General features: G+C 43.2%; 2 protein-coding genes across 2 annotated transcripts; one reads left to right on the forward strand and one right to left on the reverse strand.

Annotated features, from left to right (window-relative positions):
* The first annotated feature begins 416 nt into the window (after positions 1-416).
* Positions 417-5,641, forward strand: RBIS (ribosomal biogenesis factor). Its single transcript, XM_064649852.1, has 3 exons — positions 417-579; positions 4,032-4,148; positions 5,473-5,641. The coding sequence occupies exons 1-3, from the start codon at positions 460-462 to the stop codon at positions 5,539-5,541; spliced, it is 306 nt and encodes a 101-aa protein (XP_064505922.1). The 5' UTR covers positions 417-459; the 3' UTR covers positions 5,542-5,641.
* On the reverse strand, positions 5,598-19,652 carry E2F5 (E2F transcription factor 5). Its single transcript, XM_064649816.1, has 9 exons — positions 19,434-19,652; positions 13,736-13,845; positions 13,355-13,518; positions 12,026-12,067; positions 10,229-10,293; positions 9,044-9,308; positions 8,148-8,348; positions 7,656-7,700; positions 5,598-6,332 (listed from the first exon to the last, which is right to left on the reverse strand). Exons 1-9 carry the CDS (start codon positions 19,557-19,559, stop codon positions 6,223-6,225), a joined length of 1,128 nt encoding a protein of 375 aa, XP_064505886.1. The 5' UTR covers positions 19,560-19,652; the 3' UTR covers positions 5,598-6,222.
* Between the last annotated feature and the right edge of the window lie 37 nt (positions 19,653-19,689).

The following is a 19,689-nucleotide window of genomic DNA, read 5'->3' on the forward strand; positions in this document are numbered from 1 at the left end:
CCCCACAACCCACTGGGCATTTATTCTTTTATACCATCGCCCCGGGTGCTGCCCACGGGCACGTGCTTTGGGCAACGCGGTGCTCGGGACTCGGCGCTCAGCCGGCGGCGGGCGCGCCGCACGGAGCTCTCAGCCTTTCCGTGCTGGGAAACCTGGCTGGGAAAGCGCGGGAGCGGCAGGCGGGGCCGGGACCAGGGCCGAGGACCGGGCCGTGCTGGGCCGGGAAAGGGCAGGGGAAGGGGCAGGTAAGAGAGAGAGAAGGGGAAGGAATGGAGCAGGGAAGTGGAAAGGACAGGGAAGAGGCACCGCCGCTCCCGCGGTGCCCGCCCGAGGCGGCGCTCGCCCCCTGGCGGCCGCGCACGGCGCTGCGCCCCCCGCTGGCAGCGCTGGGGGGAGTGGCGGCTTTCCGACGTCACGCCCCGGGTGTGACGTCACCGCCCGCCCGCCGGAGCCGCCGCCATGGGGAAGAGCCGCGGCGGGGCCGCCAAGGCCGGCAGCGTCTTCCGCATCGCCCGCAGCGGCGCCCTCAGGGCCAAGGCCAAGGGCAAGGCGAGGCCCGTCACCTCCGCGCTGAAGCAGGTGAGTGGCGCGGAGGTGCCGTCCCACCGCGGGGGGAGGGCCCAGTCCCGCTGCGGGAGGCCTCGGCCCCGCGGGATTTGCTCCTCTTAGGCCTCGCTGAGGGGCGGGGAAAGTTCTCGGGACTGATTAAATCGGGACTGATTAAATCGAGCTGTTTTAGGGACAGCGTGCGTCCGGGCAGAGTGGCAAAGCGCACGGTTTTCACACTAAATCAGGTTTATATGTGGATGTCATAATCTGCAAAAAGAGAAGAGCAGGGAGTTTGTCTGACTGATCTGCAGCATCTGCCAGAGAAGATTTCAAGTGGTTCTTCCTGACAGGTGTTATTTGGGAAATGTCTGATGGCATCTCGGCGTGTCCTAGAGAATGCGATGCTAAAGTGAGCATCAGCAGTTCAGTGAGTTCACGTTCACTGAATTAGCAGCACGTCTTGCTCCTTTCCATCATGTTCCCAAGCCCAGCCCCAGGCTCTGGGCTCTGTTTCCACAGCTCTTCTTGATGCTAGCTCGGAAACTCGTCACCTGCTAGGTGATTCAACTTGCTAAATCAGCAGCAAAAGCAATTAAAAATGCAGTTTGGATTTTTATGGGCTGGGTTGGTGAGTTGAACAAGCTTATTTATGAATGAGTACAAAGAGAAACATTTTGGTGGGGGAGAACTAGAAAGGATGGAGCTTCTTCTGATCCAGTAGCTGTTTATTTGCCTCAGCTGTCAAGTAAAACCGTGTCAGTGAGATGCAGTGAACAGATCTAGGAACACACACTGTTGTATGTTTTGCTCTTAATTCCTCTTTGACTTCTTCTTGCAGCTTTGATGGGCTGCAGATGCTCTGCAGATGCTTCTGTGAGTTAACACACTAAAGCAATGAAAAAGTAAAGAAGCAAAAATATTATTCTGTCATTTTCATGTCTGGAGAGGAGCACAGCCCAGAGGAGGGAGAGAGTGGGTCGCAGAGCTGGGAGCGATGCAGGGGAAGAGGGAATGGGGGGTGATCTAAGAAAGAGTTTTCCTATTGGTAGCAGTGAGTCATTATATGGTATCTTCTCCTCCAACCCTGCCTCCAGCCTGAGGTGTGTGTTCTGAGAGTTCAGCTGTCCCTCTAGGAAGGCATCAGATAATAAAAGTAATAAAAGCAGAACGTTTAGTGGCTTAATGTTCCTGTTTGATGCAGTTGCAGTCTGTTGGACAAACAGAGCTAAACAACTCTTAAGAAAGGCTGTTTCTGATTTCCTCCTGCGAGCCAAAGCCACTTGACAAATTAATCTGGTGAACAGACAGGAATTTAACAAACTTTGGAAATAACAATTTCATGTTGTTGGCGTCGCATCTCCTCTTAGTCTAGAGTGTTCTGTATAACAAAGGGAGAAACAGGTTTAAAACCATATTCATCAAAAGTCAGGAGCTTATTAGGAGTAAAATTTTATTCTCTGTGTTTGAAGCTGTATTCTTTAATGCATGAAGCCTTTGGGCTTAATAGGATTTACTTATTATTAAGCAGTATAGGAAGACGCTCAGAAAAAAAATTGTTAAAATACATTTATTCTTTAATAGCTAAAATCCCATTATAACTATTCAGACAACTTTTGATGTAGATACCTATGCCAGCTATAGAGCCTCTTTCTATGGAGGAGTCCTGCCTGAGCAGCTGAGAAATTAGGTATTGAAACTGACTGGATCCTTTTAACACCCCTGTGAAGCTGGAAGGTGGTGACAAGCCTTGATGGGAAGCCCAAGATCTTTGTTGATTGGAGTTGGGTCCGTATTTCTACAGCCACTGTCCAAGTTATTATGGATTAAAGTGCCAATCTGAGTAGGCCTGTTTTATCAGCCTCTTGCCACTGCTTTCTTAATACTGGTTCTCTTGGTCACTCAGAATAAATGGAATTATTGTTAATGTAAGCATGCTCTGAAGTTATGGAGGCTTTGAAAGCAAAATAAGTATGCATGGTTTGCTTCTGCCTGTGTAAAATGCTGAGAGGTGAATTACAGGGTTAGCCTTTAGCAACAGTAGGTATCCTGAAATTTGGGGTTGCCTGAAAACTTATGAGTGTGCTTCTGGAACATTTGCAATGTAAAAGGCCATTATCTGGTTATGATCCCATTCCAGACATTGAAAGAAACAGGTGCTAGGGGTGAGACCAGCTGCAGTGGTGAAAGAGTTTATGCCCCCTTGCATCCACCTTGCTCCTCTACCATGGATAATTGCCTCCAAAGCATAACACATGTCCATATTTTAGCTCTTCCCCTTTAAAAGCAAGCATCTTTGATTAAATAACTTATAAGGTAGACTTAGGCTAAAAGTGAGGCTGAGATGCCCAGAGATACACATCCTGGTCTGCTACAGCTATAAAGTTTCTTTAAAAAAATGTGGCAAAATCTGGTAGGCGTTGGCCAGACCAACAAGTAGGATGCAAGGTGTGATGTTGAAAGGCAAACTACTGAAGAAATTCAAAATGGTAAAATCATTTGCAAATTATATTGGGTTTGAGGGGCTACAGGGGTGATTTCTGTGAGGAGCTGCCAGAACCTCCCCTGTGTCTGACAGAGCCAATGCCAGTCGGCTCCAGGACGGACCCACTGCTGGCCAAGGCTGAGCCCAGTAGGGACTGACAGTGCCTGTGGGATAATGTAGTTAAGAAATGGGGGGGACACCTGCGCAACACCAGCAGCAGTCAGAACAGGGGAGTGGGAATTTGTAAGAGAAACAGCTCTGCAGACATCAAGGTCAGTGAAGAAGGGGTGGGAGGAGGTGCTTTAGGTGTCAGAGCAGAGATTCCCCTGCAGCCTGTGGGGAAGACCATGGTGTGCCCCTGCAGCCCATGGAGGTCCATAGTGGAGCAGAGATCCATTTGCGGCCCCCATGCTGGAGCAGGTGGGTGCCTGAAGAAGGCTGTGACCCTGTGGGAAGTCGCAGGCTCCTAGCAGGACCTGTGGGCCCATGGAGAGAGGAGCCCATGCTGGAGCAGGCTCCTGGCAGGACTTGGGACTCCACAGGGGACCTATGGTGGAGCAGTTTTGTGAAGAACTGGAGCTTGTGGGAAGGACTCACACTGGACAAGGGCATGAAGGACAGTCTCCCATAGGAGGGACCTCACGTTGGACCAAGGGCAGAGTGTGAGGAGTCCTCCCACTGAGGAGGAAAGAGCAGCAGAGACAATTTATATATAATACAGCAGGGCCTGTCTACAGCCTGGCTTTTGTTTTCTCTGTGTTCTGTTTCTGGATCATTGTGGGCTCCCATTCCAATAGAATAAGTTTAACTACCTTCTCCCTTTTAAATTTATTAGTGCAGGACTACGTGGCCTAATTAAGTAACAGATACACATACTGAAGAGCAATACTGGAAGACAAATATAATACTGTCTGCATAATACTTGAAGAAAAATGGTGCAATTTCACGTTGGTGGAATTTTTGTTAAAAATACCAATATGTGTATTTTTTTCCCTCCCAGATAAACATTAAAAATGCTGAAAAAGTTAGTGCAATAAATAAAGCATTTGCTGAAGTTCAGAAAGAAGTGCAGCAGCTATCGAAAGGCACCTCAGCAGAACCTCAGAAGACTCAACAGGTAATTTCCCTTTGTAAAAATCTGAGGAGACTGAAAGGAATATGTGTGTTTTTAAAGCATTATATTCTGGCTTTAAGACTGGAGGCAATTTGTGCAATTGCTTTAAAGCTATAAACCCAGTTTTATTAATTTCATTTGTGTGGTAATGCTGAAACCTGGTTAGCATGTTCAAATGCTATATAACTACTAGAGAGAAGAGGGTGGGCAGCCAAGCTGAAGCACGCTTCCAAAACATAGTTTTAAATTATTCCAGCTGGTTTTAAATTATTTTTTTAAAGTTAGTCCCAGCTCTTTGATTTGAGACTTATGTCTCCCCATGAATAGACACTGAGAGGATGAACCTGGATGTTCCCAACCTGAAGCACTGGACAGGGCTTTGGAACAGACAGCTCTATCTTTCTCTGTTCCTGATGCCTAGGCCTTCATGTTCCCTCATCAGAAGTACCAACACCTAAACCAGCAATTTCTGTACTAGAGGTTTTGCCTGCAGTGCTTAGGGTTCAAGACAGTGTTTCACTTGCCTTCCTTTGTTTAGTTTTTTATACAGGGCTACATGCAATCTTACATAAGAATTAATTTACAGAGTTTAATTCCTGACAAGTTCCTCCATATAAACTCTTTATGCTGACTCCTTCTGATGCTCTGGGCAGTTTTGGGGAGAGAGAAAGCAGCAGGCCAGGATGAGGTACGGATGAATCCATGCTGGCTGTCAGAAGGAGGAGCTGTTTGGAGATGTGGACATGAGTTCACTATTACTTCCTGTACCTGAGGTGATCAGATTTCTGTATGGCTGTGAGTGATGAAACAAGTGTCAAATACGTTAAGAAGAGGCTGAGGGAAAAATGAAACATAAGTGACAGTGCTGTCAGTACAGGATGAGGCTGAGCAAGGATTTCAAGGCAGTTGGTGCCAGTGGCCCTGTCCCTGCTGGCTTGTTATTTATTCCTCCAAGAATTCAGACTTTACTGCTGCTCCTGTGCTAGTAGGGCTGTACATGACAATGCCTAGTTTGATGACCCAGGCTGTAATAGTATTTTCTCCAAAGCAGTTCTGAACTAAAAGGTGAGCCTGTCTCTGTGCCATGTATGTTGTTACTGGCATGACACTTTGTACTTCTGCATAAAGCGTTGTCAGCTTATCTGTTAAGTTTAGTGAATCCTGTAATCCCCCCAAATTCTTGAAGTATGACTGCAAAATTAGCCTAAATTAAATATATAAAAGAGAAACTAATCTTCTAGACAATGGGTATTTATTAGTTTGGGTTTTTTTCAAGCAGAGTAAAAAGAAATTGCTTTCTACTTTAAACTGAAACTTTTTTTTTCAGGTTTCCACAAATCTGGAAGAGGAACCAGCAAATGTGGATGCTGCTACAAACCTATTATCTCAGTTGTAATGTAAAATGGACAATGAAGGGATTGCAAGAAATGAAAGATCACAAACACTGATGGGTTTGTTTGAAGAATTTTATTAAAAAAAATCTTGTTAATATACAAGTATTGGCACACTTTAATACAAACTACAAACAGACCTTTCCTGTCATCTAGGAAAGTGGAATGTCAGAAGTCAGTGTGAGAAACTTAAAGTGCTAAAACAGAAGGCACTTCACAAAATTGGTTCACTGAAACAATTTAGCATAACACAAGGTGATACCCTTCACTTTTCAACTTGGCAGTGAAAGCTTCAAAATTGTTTGAAAGGTTAAAAAAGAATATACAAAGCTTCTTGGCAGTAAAGCTTCAAAGAAAACGCTGTTAACTGTGAGCAAGAAGCCTAATCATTTTGTAGAAAATGATCAAAGGCTAAAAAGTATTTTTGCTTTTCTTACTAAAGAAAGCTTCAAATAATTGGATTACACAGAGAACACTTGGGTGAAAAAGTGCCAGAATTTTTGATAAGAGCCCTTTTTTCTTGTTCTCGAATTTGTTTTGTGAAGTAGTTAAAGGAAGCAAAAGGAAATATACTCCCAGAGTCAGTGAACTAAGAAGTTATACATTCATTATTCAAATACTTAGGTTATGAAGAAGTCTAGAATGTTATAGTTAGAGGTAGATAAGTAGTCTGGTTGACACAATATCTAATAATTTAGTATCTGCACATCAAAGAGATCACAGACTCCTTCATTATCATCCAGGTTAAAGTTGTAGTCATCTCCGGGAGTAGGAGAGAGTCGTAAGAGAGGAAAAACTGTAAAGCAGGAATAGTTTAGTTTAAATTAAAACACTTTTGGAATATCAGCCCTATCTCATCATTCAGTATGTTTGTCATCACCAGTACAAAGGTTAGTCTTCATAATTAAAATAGTCTTGATAATCTGAAAAGCACACTAGGATGCATATTGTGAATATCTGTACTGCATTCAAACTAAGGCAGTAAGTGACCTATCTACCATTTTTTGCTTGGTATTTTAACTGAGTTTGCTGGAATGGAGCGACAGCTGTGGAATATGGGTTTAATTTCTCCTGCAGCAAAAGAGCTCCTGAGCAGCTTTTGAAAACCTTCATGAGAAAGCCATAATTTATATTCCTTTTTCTTGTTACAATATTGCATATATCTGCCTTCAAATAAGTCAGAAAGTTACTATTATCCCTATTTTACAGAGGGGAAATGAAGGCTAGCAGTTTTTATGTGCACTGCATTTCAAGCATGGACTTGAAGCTGTCTTTGTGGCGGGAATGCAAGAAGAGAAGCCTCAGCCCTCATGTGGCACCGTAGGAACTCTAACATAGTGTAGATGAGCTGGGCATGCTGTACCTGCCCTAGAAGCGGAGGCTGTTTTCATTTTGACCATATATTGGCACATTCACAGAATCCCATCTTGTACCTCATATCTTATAATTACACATCTCTTTCTGCAGGAGCCTGAGGTTGTCTGCTTGGAGGGCAGATATTAGCACAGGCTGCTTACAGAGCACAGGGCAAAAGGAACAACACCAGCTGAGCTCACCTCTTTGCCTGGCACCTCAGAGAGACTGAGCAGAGAGGCAGGAGCACATGAACTTAGCAGCTGTGGTTCAGTGCTGCACTCTTATGGCCACTGAGGTGCGACAGCAGAAATGGGTAATGTTTGTTCTATTAGTGTACTGCAGCAAGCCACATATCACTCTGCACACAGGCATGTAACTATGTTCTGAAATATTTATTTAAAGCACCTGCAGGAAGCCTGAGGCAGAAAAGAATTAAAACAGATTTTTTTTTTAAGTTTTTGTTTTTTTTTAAGGCAGCACACTAGTCATCAGCCTGTTCTTTCTTTGTCCCTGAATTAAGGACTGGTGGGTTATTCATGCATGTAAGTGCTTGTTGGATTAAGGTTTTCATATTTTGACGGTTAAACTGTTGCAAGGAATAGAAAGGGGAGCAAAGACAAGAATGACAGAGGAGGCAATACAGGGAAAAGAAGTAGTTTCATACTGAGTCTTGTCATCAGATTTAACATATGCCTCCTAAGTGCTGTTCACACAAAACCCATGCTACTACTTGTGATTATTAGAAAAGATGCTAAATACTTACCGTCAGAAGACATGAGTTCATCAATAATATCCCCACTGATATTTCCTGTGAAAGACAGGAGCACATGCTTTATATATGTGGGGGTTTTTTAATATGTGTTTATAGAAGTCAACACATATTATCTGCATTAAAATACTGAACTGCAAAGAACAGTGTGGCTCATGCAGTGTAGGAGCTGCAGACATAGCATGCCATATACATGTAAAATATATTTATCTTTGTATAAAGATATTTATCTTTGTTCCCCCCACCCACACTACACTTCTTCCACTGATCTCTTATAACCCTAGAGCCATATACAACATGAAGCTTACTTGGTGGCAGAGAAACTCATTTGCTCAAAATGAGTTTGCTACTGAGAGCTGGCTCAGTGGCTTCACCAGGAGATAAACAGAGGCCTGTCATTTTGCCTGTAACTCATTGGTAACTTGGTCACAAAGAAGGGCTCAGGAAACCAGTATAAACATTCAAACAGGAACTACTGCTCCCTACCTGTGGGCTCCTCCATCTTTGCAATGTCAAATGAGTTTGGCTTGAGAATACAGTTGACATCCAGAGGCAGCAAGCCCTGGTAGTCACTGGAGATGGCTGAGGCTTGGGCACCGTCTCCTGAAAGGCTGGGGTACAGCGCCAGCTCTGGAAGGTTGGAGTAGGGGGCTGCAGGGGCCGCGCTGTCCTGCTGCACGCTGCCATCTGCGGACAGAAAGGCATGTTATGGAGACATGGAACACAAAGCATCTGCACCCAGTCTTGTCTTTGGGAACATGGCCAGTGTCTGGGATCAGGTGTGAGGAGTCTCCCCCTTCCACAGGCACAACTTAATTAGTTAATTAATTAAAGGTTAATAAAGGTTAATTGGGACCCTCAGAAATGCAGTTGTACCACTCAGCATTTTCTTACATCTTTGCCTATTACCCTACCATTACTATGAAAAAAATACCTGATATTCAGGCAGTCTCTCACTCTGTGTGGAAGAAGGTAAATGACATTGTGGCACAAAAGCTGGAACTGATGCCTGTATTATCAGTCTCATTAAAAGGTACATGTTTCAAATAATATCCTCCATCAGAGGTTTGCAGTTTTGCTCCATACTGCATTCTGGAGAAGCACCTCAGAATAAGCAACAGGATTACATCCAAAACCTGTTCAGTATAAGATGATAAGTTATGAGGGAAGAATGTGTTTCACTGGACAGAAGAGGAAGAGGGGTCTCTGTAACCTCCTGAGAGCTGTTAGTAAGCCCTTGGAGAAGTTTGTCAACAGACAGCTGCTATGCTGTGCAAATTCTTCAAGTTTCCTTTGTCTATCACCTTTCCTAACAGTTTCTTCTTTCCCTCTAGCTGCCTTCCTCCCCACCCCGTTGGAGGTAGGAAAAACCCTGGATCCACCTGATCGTGTGTCCGCAGCTGGTGTTTGTGGTAACTCTCGTCCTTGGTTCAGGTCATGTTCTGGTGGATTTGGGGGAGCTGTAGTGGGTTTAAGTGGAGTCGCTGGAGCTGCAGGTTGAGATGAGGGCTGTGCAAGGTCATCGGGCGGAGGAACCGGAAACACCGTGGGCTTGGAGGAGCTTGATTCTTTATTTATAAGCAGCACATGGATAGGTCCTGAACTACTTTTAAGATTGATCTGGTATTTCTTCTGTCCATTCTGTCCCTGTAAAGGTGGTGTATTATGAAAGTTACTGTTCCTTGAGAACTCGACACTGTACAAGGTGATGAAGACTAAGTTCAGCTGTTTTGGTCCTTGACAAAAAAAAAAAAAATAAAGCCCAACATCACAGCTGCTAACTTGGGTCCTGCAGAGAACCTTACCATTGCCTGAACTGATTTCGGCAGAGACGGACAAAGATAGTACCACTGATCAGCTTCATGGCTCTAGCTTGGCATGCTTTTACGATATTAGACTGTCCTTAGCCTCACTAAAAATAGCTTGTGAAACTTCTCAGGTGAATTTCAGCCTTCTACAAGCACAGTGGCTATCATGCTTCATACAATGATCTCTCCCAACTATGTAAACGCTATTTAAAACTGAGCACTGCAACAACAAAAAAAATAAAGATGGACAGAGGTAAATAATTTGGCCTCCTACTTTAATCTTACCCATTTAAGTCTTTTGGCTAAAGCGAGACTGCAGTCTGTTTCTCTATCTTGTCTACTACCATGAGACTAAATCTAAACTAAACCTACTACTGAATCTAAAAGGCTTTTTTGTAAAAGATCCGTTTTAACAATGTAAAGGAGAAACTTGACAGATAAAAGCCTCTATCCATGAATTCTCAAGGGAATTCATGACAATTATGCACAATTTGGAAAGTTGCAACATTTAAAAAAAAAAAAAAGAAGAAGAAATGATAATAAAACCCACTAATGTATCTTGGTTTTAATAGAAGACAGTTACCATATAGGTGTACAAAACCCACTTTTTCCCATCTGGCCTCTCCCTTCTCAACCGAAACAATCCTAATCATTTCCCCCCTCCTCTTGCACATGGACAGAGATAAATCCTCCACTCTAAGATAGCTCTTTTGCGCTGTTCCTCTAGAACACTTAGGTAAACAAGAAACCAGTACATACCATTTCAGGTGTAGGTACTTCTAACTGTGTACCACAAGGTGCTTGAATTGCTAGGAGTGTATCTCCTGGTTAAAAAGCAATTTTTAAATAAGTGTAAAGTGTGCATAGTTTTCCTAAGTCTTGCATGGTACCCCCTCAAATGAGAGATGGTAATATTCTAAGACCACTTAAAATACATAATTCAGCATACATAAACTTGTGCTAAGACTTGCATAGTACCTGTAAGATCCAAGTATATTGCATGATATAAATCACAGAATTCCAGTACTTAGGTCATAGTTGCAAGAACCTTTTCTCACAGCAGTACAAGATTTACCATTTCCTTTACCTGTTTATCTTTTAGTTTTATATGTAACATAAGGTGAAAATATTTAATTAATTTTTTCACAGAATCAAAGAATCATTTAGGTTGGAAAAGACCTCCAAGATCAAGTCCAACCTGTGACTGATCACCCTCTTGTCAACTAGACAAAGTGCCACGTCCAGTCATTTTTTGAACACTTCTAGGGATGGTGACTCTACCATCCCTGGGCAGTCTATTCCAATGCTTAACAACCCTACTATGAAGACGTTCTGCCCGATGTTCAACCTGAACCCCCCCAATACAGCTTGAGGCTACGTCCTCTCATCCTATCACTTGTTGCCTGGGAGAAAAGGCCGACCTCCACCTTTCAGGTGGTTGTATGGAGTGATAAGGTCTCCCCCGAGCTTCGTTTTCTCCAGGCTAAAGCCCAGCTCCCTCAGCTGCTCCTCATATGACTTACTTCAGCTAAATCAGTTCTCTGGTCTAGCTCAATTTATGACTTTGACAAATGGTGGTACTACAAAGATTTAATAGAAGGAAGAAAAGGTATTAATGATCATCTTCAAAGCCAGCAATTCCAAGTATCTAAGCTCACGGCTTCCAAAGCACAACTGCAATACTAAGAGCTGGCTATCAAACTCACCTGTGGCTTACTATGCACATTAAAATGTGTTGGTTGAAGTCAGGGGATCACAATTACTTCCACAGAACTGGCACAACACTGCAGGTCACTTGCCTTTCCCCTTTGTCCATAACTGATTCGGAATAACACTTTTCTTTCTCTGCCTCCTAAAAGACACTTAGGTGAAGTACTATCTGAGTGCCATGCCAGGTGCCTCCATGTTTTGTAATGGCTAATTCTTTTTAGTTACAGCTCCTTTTTGTTAAACACTGCAGTAGTTTTCTAATCTTGCATTTTTATTAAAAAAACAGCCTTCCTTGAGATGGTTCTAAGCCTAGCTGGAGGCTGAACAGCAATCTTCCCTTGGGTGCCCTGGGATCGGGAAAGAATGTCAAGGGTAGTAACCTCTGCCAGCAGTTCTTGGCAGTTTCTTCAAACCTGTACAGGAATCCTTTTGATTTAGCAGCTCCATCATTGAACTTTGTCTGCCTCCATTTACACAGCATCATCAGGAACTCTGACCACAACTGCCACCAGAGAAACTGTATGAAATTTGGATCTGTCTGGTTCATTTGGTGGGTTGGACCCACATGTCCTGTCTCTGGTTCCATTAATGGCCTGAGGCAAGCTGCTGCAAAGTATGAATACCAAAAAAGGCATCTGAAACCAGGACTCCAGCTGAGCTTCTATTCAGTACAATCTGTAACTACAACTATAAAATGCCAGAACTTGGTAGTCATGAACATTATGAGACATCAGTATTGAGTACTTCTAAATTCAAAATACTTGCAAGGAAAAAGCAAGTCATTTTTCAAGAGGAAGATCAGGAAATCCCTTGCTTTAGAAATACAGCCTAACAGCAGCAACTTACCATTGAAGCAGTTGCAGATATCTTCATGGGTGACATATGAAAATGTAATGTATGTCAAGGAACATTTTTCTTGAAGCAACATAGAACTGGTACGTGTTGCCCTTTAAAAGCAGTTTGTCCAAACTGAGTCTAAACTATAAAGTTACTATTGTTACTCAGAGGTGTAATCAAAGCATAATTTTTGTCTTTCAGAATGAATAGTTAAAAATAGAAGAGTTCTGTCTTTTAAAGAGAAAAACCTGTAGTCGCAAAGAAAATACAAAAAGAAAAAAAGTTGTGTAGCTTGCTTGAGAAGAGATCCTAACAGGGAGAACATGTAAAATCTTGTTCTGAAGAACACCACTTATCTCACTGACACTACAGAATTCAAGTATGTATCAGGACTTCCCATAATCACATAAAACGACTGCTAGAGGGAACTTCAGAGTTCATCTCCCATCCCATTCCTCTGCCTCAAGGTAGGATCCACTGTTCAGACATTCCAGACAGGTGTCTGCCTCCCCTCTTCTGGAAAACCTCCAGTGATGGGTAATTCACTACCTCCCTGGGAGGTCAATTCCAGTGCTAGCTCTCCCAAAGCAAAGTTTCTCCTAACATCTAACCTCAATCTCCTTTACTACAAAATCCATTTCACACAACCAGTTTCTGTATAGCAAGTCCCGTAATATTTAAATACTTATCACTGGTGCTACAGTTTCTATAAGAAGGGCACTTTCCTGCTCCCAGTCTCAGGTGTCTGTTTTGCTCAGTATCTTGCAAGATAGCTAAGCACATGCTTATGCAGCTAGAAATCTCTGTTCATGGGTTATCTAAACACAGGATTTTTTTTCCCAGTTTCAAGCCCAACAAGTTTCAGGACGCTGTCAACTCAATTTATCTTCGGGTGATAGCCTAATCTTTGCAGGAGAACGAAGCAACACAAAACAGATTCATGTAAAGCAGTGGTAACAAGGTATAAATTCAAGTGCTGGAAAGCAGTATAGACTACGACAGAATACTCTGAGTTGGAAGGGACCCTCAAGGATCATTGAGTCCAATTCTTAAGTGAATGGGGGACATATAATTGAAGTAAGACACGAGGATTATACTACAGACTTAAAAATACATACATATATGCTAACTTATTTTCATGTTACCAATCACAGTCACAGAATTTAAAAAGCCATGTAAATAAAATTTGTATCTTCTTTCTTTGAGAAAAACTTGAAAAAATATTTGCCTTACCTTTCTTCTGGATAAAAGAGACTACATTATGCTTTATCAATTACCTACACCTTAGCTGTTGCTTTAATTCTAATTCCAAGAGGCACACAATTACTTTAAAAGGATATTGGTGGTTTGTAGAATCATCCATGACATTCTTGATACTTTGCTGAAGCCACAGTTTCTGCTGATCCAATTCTTTCTCTTTTATCTCTAGATCTTCAATTTCAGCTTCCAAATACCTCAGCCTGTCTATGACTTCTTTTGTATTGCAGCCAGCACCTACTCCTCTTAAAAAGGTAAAAGGGTTCATGAAACCACAAGTAAAAATCTAAAGCAAACAGGCAATGATAATTTCTTAAGTCTATCTTCAACATTTTTAAAATCTACTAACATTCAATATGAAGGAAATGAGCATTTGTGGTGTCATATCTAGTCAGAAGTGGCAAGAGGCAATTTTTGTTGCTCTTGAGCATATGAAAATTTTGTAGAATTGACATGGCTTACTTCCACTGAATGCTGTTTTTTGACTTCTTCTCAATGAGATCAATCCCCTCCAAAACATTGGTGATATCATAGATCCTTCTCTTCTGCCTCACAGCAAGCGTATCAGCAGCCTGTCAAGAGAACAAGTATCAGCAACTTGCATGCTGCAGGAAAAGACAGTTAAGCCACTCCCTTGGAAAAATGCCATGTAATGTCATTCTGAAGGGAGAAGATTCCACTCTTCAAGAGCCAGATATTCCACCACAAAGTTCAGCACCTGCAGGTAGTGCTGCAAACCACATGGAGGAGTCACTTTGCTGAAGGCCAGCAGGCCATCCCTGGACAGGAGGGTATATTCACATGGGTTGCCAAGACCGTGTTCGGTATCTGGAGCATGTGCTGTTCAACTGCATGAAGGAGCTTGCAGTGCTCTTTCGGGAAGGTAGGAAAAAGTAGGGAAAGCAGACAGCAACACCCTGCAGTGGGGCAAGCCTCTCGAGCCAAGGACATGCTAAGTTTACCATCCCTTTTGCTGACACAAAGTACTGAAGCTTTTGTTTGGCTTCAGGAGTACTGGGATACAAATCAACAGGGCTGTAATTTCACAAAGTGGCCGAAGGAGAGCTGCAGTATTTCAGGCCATCACTGTCCTCACATGAAGCCACCTCATAGTGTACAAGGGCTCACTCAGTGTCACCCTGAGCACCACAAACAGCTCCACAGGCACCAGGACACTAGCACAGCTCACAGGGATGTCCCACTGACACTCAGCTATCTGTACAGTGTGTCTGAGGGCTGTCACAGCTCACCTCTCAGAGCAAGGCAGAGCACCAGGAAGAGGAAACTCTGCTTCATGCCTTATCTCTCTCCATGGTGACTTTTATGCACCTGATGCAAAGAGTTAAGATAAAATAAGCAAACTTGAGCTACTCCTGCCTTCCACACCCTCAGCTCTTTGATGCTGAAAGGCAGGTCAAGTTCAAAGAACATTAGCTAAAAGGAGAGAAAGCAAAGAGGAGTCCGACTTTGTAGCTACTCAGGACACTTAGATACAACGATTACAAGGGATTATATGTATTAAAAAAATTAGAAGAATAATAAAGAGAAGGATAGGTGGCAAAGACTTCTGCATCCCAAATTAGAACTAATGCATAAGGTAAACTAATTTCCACTATAGGAAGATAATGATTTATTTCAGTTTTTCCAACAATCTATTAAATTAATGGTTTTTGTAAGCATGTATGTTTGAGAGACAACCACAAATCCATTTGCTTAGCAGTACGTTTTTTTTTTTCATTTTTCTACTAAAGTAAAATTGAAAGGACAAAATGAAAAAATGGAGATTTAAAAAAATACTCTTATAGCTATGAGATATAAACACTGCTCCTTCTCCTTGACAGTGATGTACCCCACTAAACAGTGTTTCTACTGATACCCTTAGCAACATTTATCTTTCATATGGTCTTCTGCAACAGTCTGTTAAAATCTTTTCTTATCAAACAGAATACATGCAAATACATAAAAAGTGCACAGTTCAGTTCTCTCCAAAGAAACGGGCTCTTCAATCACTTGTATCGGCAGGTATGCACATGCTGTCTTAACCTGCTATTTTTGCTGCATACATACACACTGCTTCCAAGGACTGCAAAAGAACCTTAAGAATCTAGACAGTGACAAAACTGATGCCATCTGTACAATGTTTAATCAGCACCTCATGTATCTCACAGTCTTCAGAGGCACAATTTTTATAAGCTGTTTACATTATTCAGTGCAACGAATGGACAACATAAACAGCTGCTATTCAACTTTCTGCTCTCTTCCCATTGCTCTACATACTGACCGAGAACTTAGTCTACTGCTCCTAGTTTGAACAATGAAAAAACTGCTCTGCAGACAAATTTAATTGCCTCTTGAAATTTTCTCAAAGGCCTGTCTACAAAATGTAAATGCTTTATTAATCTTAATGTATTTTCAAGATGTGCTGGTAGTAAAAAATACCAATGTACATAAATTTGTAGCTATGATACCAAAGCTTAAGACTTTAAATAAAAGTCATTAATTTTGAGTACCCAATTCCAGATGTTTCAAAGTTGGAGTAACTGTTCTACTCTAAATGTTATTGCATTTTGCATGCCCAAAGCACAGCTCCATTAACACCAGCAGCAGAAATTTACCACTGCTGCAAACCAAGCTCCGGAACCTCAGGTCAGGGGTTTATTTCATAGGAAAATGAAGGACACAGTTACATATGTATTTGGTGTGACTAGCCCTGTATATAATTCAATCACTGCTACAAAGTTCAACTACTTAAGAATTCCAACAAAGAAGCTGGGGCCAGTTCCCAAACTGGGAGGTTTAATCCAGCCATTCACTACCTTTCTGGTGCTCATCTTGTAATCTAATGATCTTCTAAAAATTTAACGGGCTGTTTCTCAGATATTCTAAAAAGAATTGAAAAGTTGCTCTTTGACATTCTAGCAGTTATCAGTGCGACACCTTCTGGTAGGTACATGGGTCAGTCTTCCACACAAACCACCCACTAGTGACTTCAATAATTAAGAGACAAATCTCCTGTTGTCAAAAATACTGTTAAAACACATAATTTCTCACCCTGTGTAAAGAAAGGGACATCTACAACAGCCCTGCTAACATGGCTGGATGTAGCTTCCACATTCCTTCCTCTGAATCATTTGTATTTGGAGTTCCTTCATAAAATCTTCCTAATGTAAAACTGCTGAACTCTAGTAATTTCTCCTAGTATCTCCTCATACTTTGACTACCTATGTATTCAAGACAAACACTATATGAGTGTCTCACAGAGCTAGAAGAAAAACGTATAAGCACTGGGCTTCAGTGCTGTGTGCATTCAGGTTGTGCAACTCCTGGAATACAGAAAACAGACTGCTCAGCACAGTTTCAGCTGCAAGCATGCACAGAGACACACGAAACCATGCCCAGAAATAAAACCACCAGCCAGAAAAAAGGCAACTGAGAGTCTGTGCCCTCACACAACTTTGCTCCCTGAGAACTGACAAAAGGCACCATGAATCATCAGCTGCAAATTTGCTGTGTTAACATCCGAAGAGCAGAAGAATTAGAAAGAACACCGTGGCAGAGTGATTATTAAGAAGCTTAACAAAGTACTAGGCAGCAATGACTGCTTGCTCGCCAAGTGTCAAAGGAAAGAGGTCCTGCATCTTCTGCACTGTGCCACTAGCTGATGACATTTTCTCCCCAAGAAGGCTAACAACAGTTTGGTGGGAGTTTTAAATTGGATGGTGTTCCTGTCAACCTGTAAGTATAAGTACTGAATATCATCGCATTCATAAAGACTAAGGGAATGTAAAATCTAATGGACGGGCTATTTTTCTTCTGTGGAGTAGGGCAAGTGTAAGGAAGTTGTTATTTGCACCTGATCAATACACTTCTAAAAAGAAGTTCATCTTAGAATACCTGATGTTTTTGCACTGATGATCAGGAACACTACTTAACCATCATTATAGTAGGGATGGCATTCTGCCAGAAACAAAGCCCATTTAAGAAATCAAGGCAGAAGCAACTGTATGCTATGAACTGAAAGAATACATGATTTTTGGGCTTCATTTCAGGTGGTTTATCCCTTATTCACTCATCTTGCTCTTTTTCTCTCTTCCCTGCAATTCATGGGTTGTTGCAGATAGGAACTTTGTTTTCTTTCTTTTCAATCTCATCCCTTAATGTTTTAAGTTTAATCCCATAACTAGATTTTTTATACAGGGTTATTCAGTGACAGTTACATCATTATTCTAGAATAGCTGTTCGATTTTAAAGTAAACACTGTAAAATTCAAACTTCAAGTAAATTCTCACTTTCACTCCCACAATTTGTCAGATGTTACCAGAGAAGTGTCCAGCACTAAAACATTTCCAAAGTGTCCTCTTCCAGACCAGTAAGCTATATTTATAGATGTATTCAAAGATCACCAGAAAATGTCCCAGAAACAGATTTTCCTTCTCAATTGCTAAATCACAAAGCTGGAAACACATTTGTTTCCAAATTACATTTTCTTCCTAGTGCTGGTTTTGCTACAGAAAATACTAACCTGCAGCACATCAGATGGTCAGTACCCATCAGCAGGGAGACACCTGAGGGTGTTCACTGCACAAATCGTTTCTTGGAACACTCTGTTCCATTTCAAGACTGGCCTGTTGTTCTTCAGTTCCCTGAGCACACTGACATAACACACACATGCCTCCCGCTTTTCATTTTTCCTTAGATATGCAGCTTATTTATGAGAAAACCACTTACAGAAATGTATGTTCTGACTCACTGTTTATGGAAGTACCAACGGTTTATGCACTGTAGTTCGTATTTACTTCCAACAGAGCAAATTCAGAAACCAGTTTCCAGTGGGCCTTGAGCAGAAATGTCTGTAACTGGTTGCAGTGCCACCAACCCATTCCCTCTGAGTAGGTACCTTTCTCACTAGAGAGAACCAGAAACACTATTCCATCCCGCTTCAGCCCAACTTCATTGTTCAAATCAATCCTCTTTTGCACTTTAAGGCCAAGCTTTTTGGCCCAATGTCTTACAAACTGAGTATGTTTTGTTTCTCAGACTGACCTTGAACATCTCTCAGCACATGACAGACAATAAAGTAAGCTGCACAACAATCCCTCCTGCAACAGAACGACCTCCTAGCACAAGCACCTGGCCAAGGCAGGCTGGTCCCCTGGCATCACTGGGAAGATGTTCCAGCTGCTGCAGCCCAAATGCCCTCATGCCTCAGAGGTGGCAGGCTGGCTGCACAGGGGCATGATGATGATGATTTGCCACCTATCCTGCCAATTCAGCATCTTTCATACACATATAATAAAAAATACCAAGGAGATGGTCTGGTTTTCAACATGGTTTTCTCTTGCTAAGAGAACATCAAGGGGGTGGGTGAGAAACAGGTTCAAACAGCAATCCATACAGAGTCAGTGCAGAGAGCAATGTAGTGCAGTAAAAAAACCCCACAGAATCACTAGGGTTGGAAGGGACTTCTGGAGATCATCTAGTCCAACCCCCAACAAGGGCCTAGAGCAGGTTACACAGGAACCCAGGTGGGTTTGGAATGTCTCCAGAGAAGGACACTCCACGACCTCCCCGGGCAGCCTGTTCCAGTGCTCTGCCACCTTCAGTGTGAAGTTCTTTCTCACGTTGAGGTGAAGCTTCTTGTGTTTTAGTTCATGATCACTGCTCCTCATCCTGTCTCTGGGCACCATCCTCTTGGTACCCTGCCTTTAAAATATTTGTATGCATTAATGAATTTGCTCTCAAGTCTTCTCCAGACTAAAAAGGCCCAGCTGCCGCAGTCTCTCCTGATAAGAGAGATGCTCCAGACCCTCAGCATCTTTGCGGCCCTCTGCTGGACCCTCTCCAGTAGCTCCTTCTCTTTCTTGAACTGAGGAGCCGAAAACTGGACACAGTGAATAAAAACACCCTCAATAAGTTATATTTAATGCACGGTACCCATTCTACCCTACTGACAAAGAGCCGGGACGGGTATTTTAGCCGATCGCGGCGGCTGTCAGCCACCTCCGGGATCCCTCAGCCCGTCACTGGCCGGTGGAAGTCCCGGTGTGGAGGTCGCGGGCGGCCCGGACCCCGCGCTGCGCCGCCCGCCCCGCAGCACGGCGGGGCCGCGGCGCCGGCCGGACCCGGCGATGCCGCGGGCGCTTCCCCCCCGCCCTCGCACCGCTTTGAGGTCCAGCACGCCGTCCTTGGCCTCCTGCAGCAGCGACACGAACTTGGTGGTCAGCAGCCCCAGGCTCTTCTCGTGGCGGCTGCTGCCGCCGCCCGCCGCCTCGGCCGCCGCGGCCATGCCGCCCGCGGGGCCACGTGTCGCCTCCGCCGCAACGGCCCGAGCGAGGAGCGCGGCCCCGGCCCAGCGCGGCGGCGGAGGGAGGGGCGGAACCGCAGGAAGTGACGCCGCCGCCGTTGCCGGGACAGCG

The sequence above is a fragment of the Pseudopipra pipra genome, chromosome 1, assembly GCF_036250125.1.
Source record: "Pseudopipra pipra isolate bDixPip1 chromosome 1, bDixPip1.hap1, whole genome shotgun sequence".
Taxonomy (NCBI): Eukaryota; Metazoa; Chordata; class Aves; order Passeriformes; family Pipridae; genus Pseudopipra; species Pseudopipra pipra.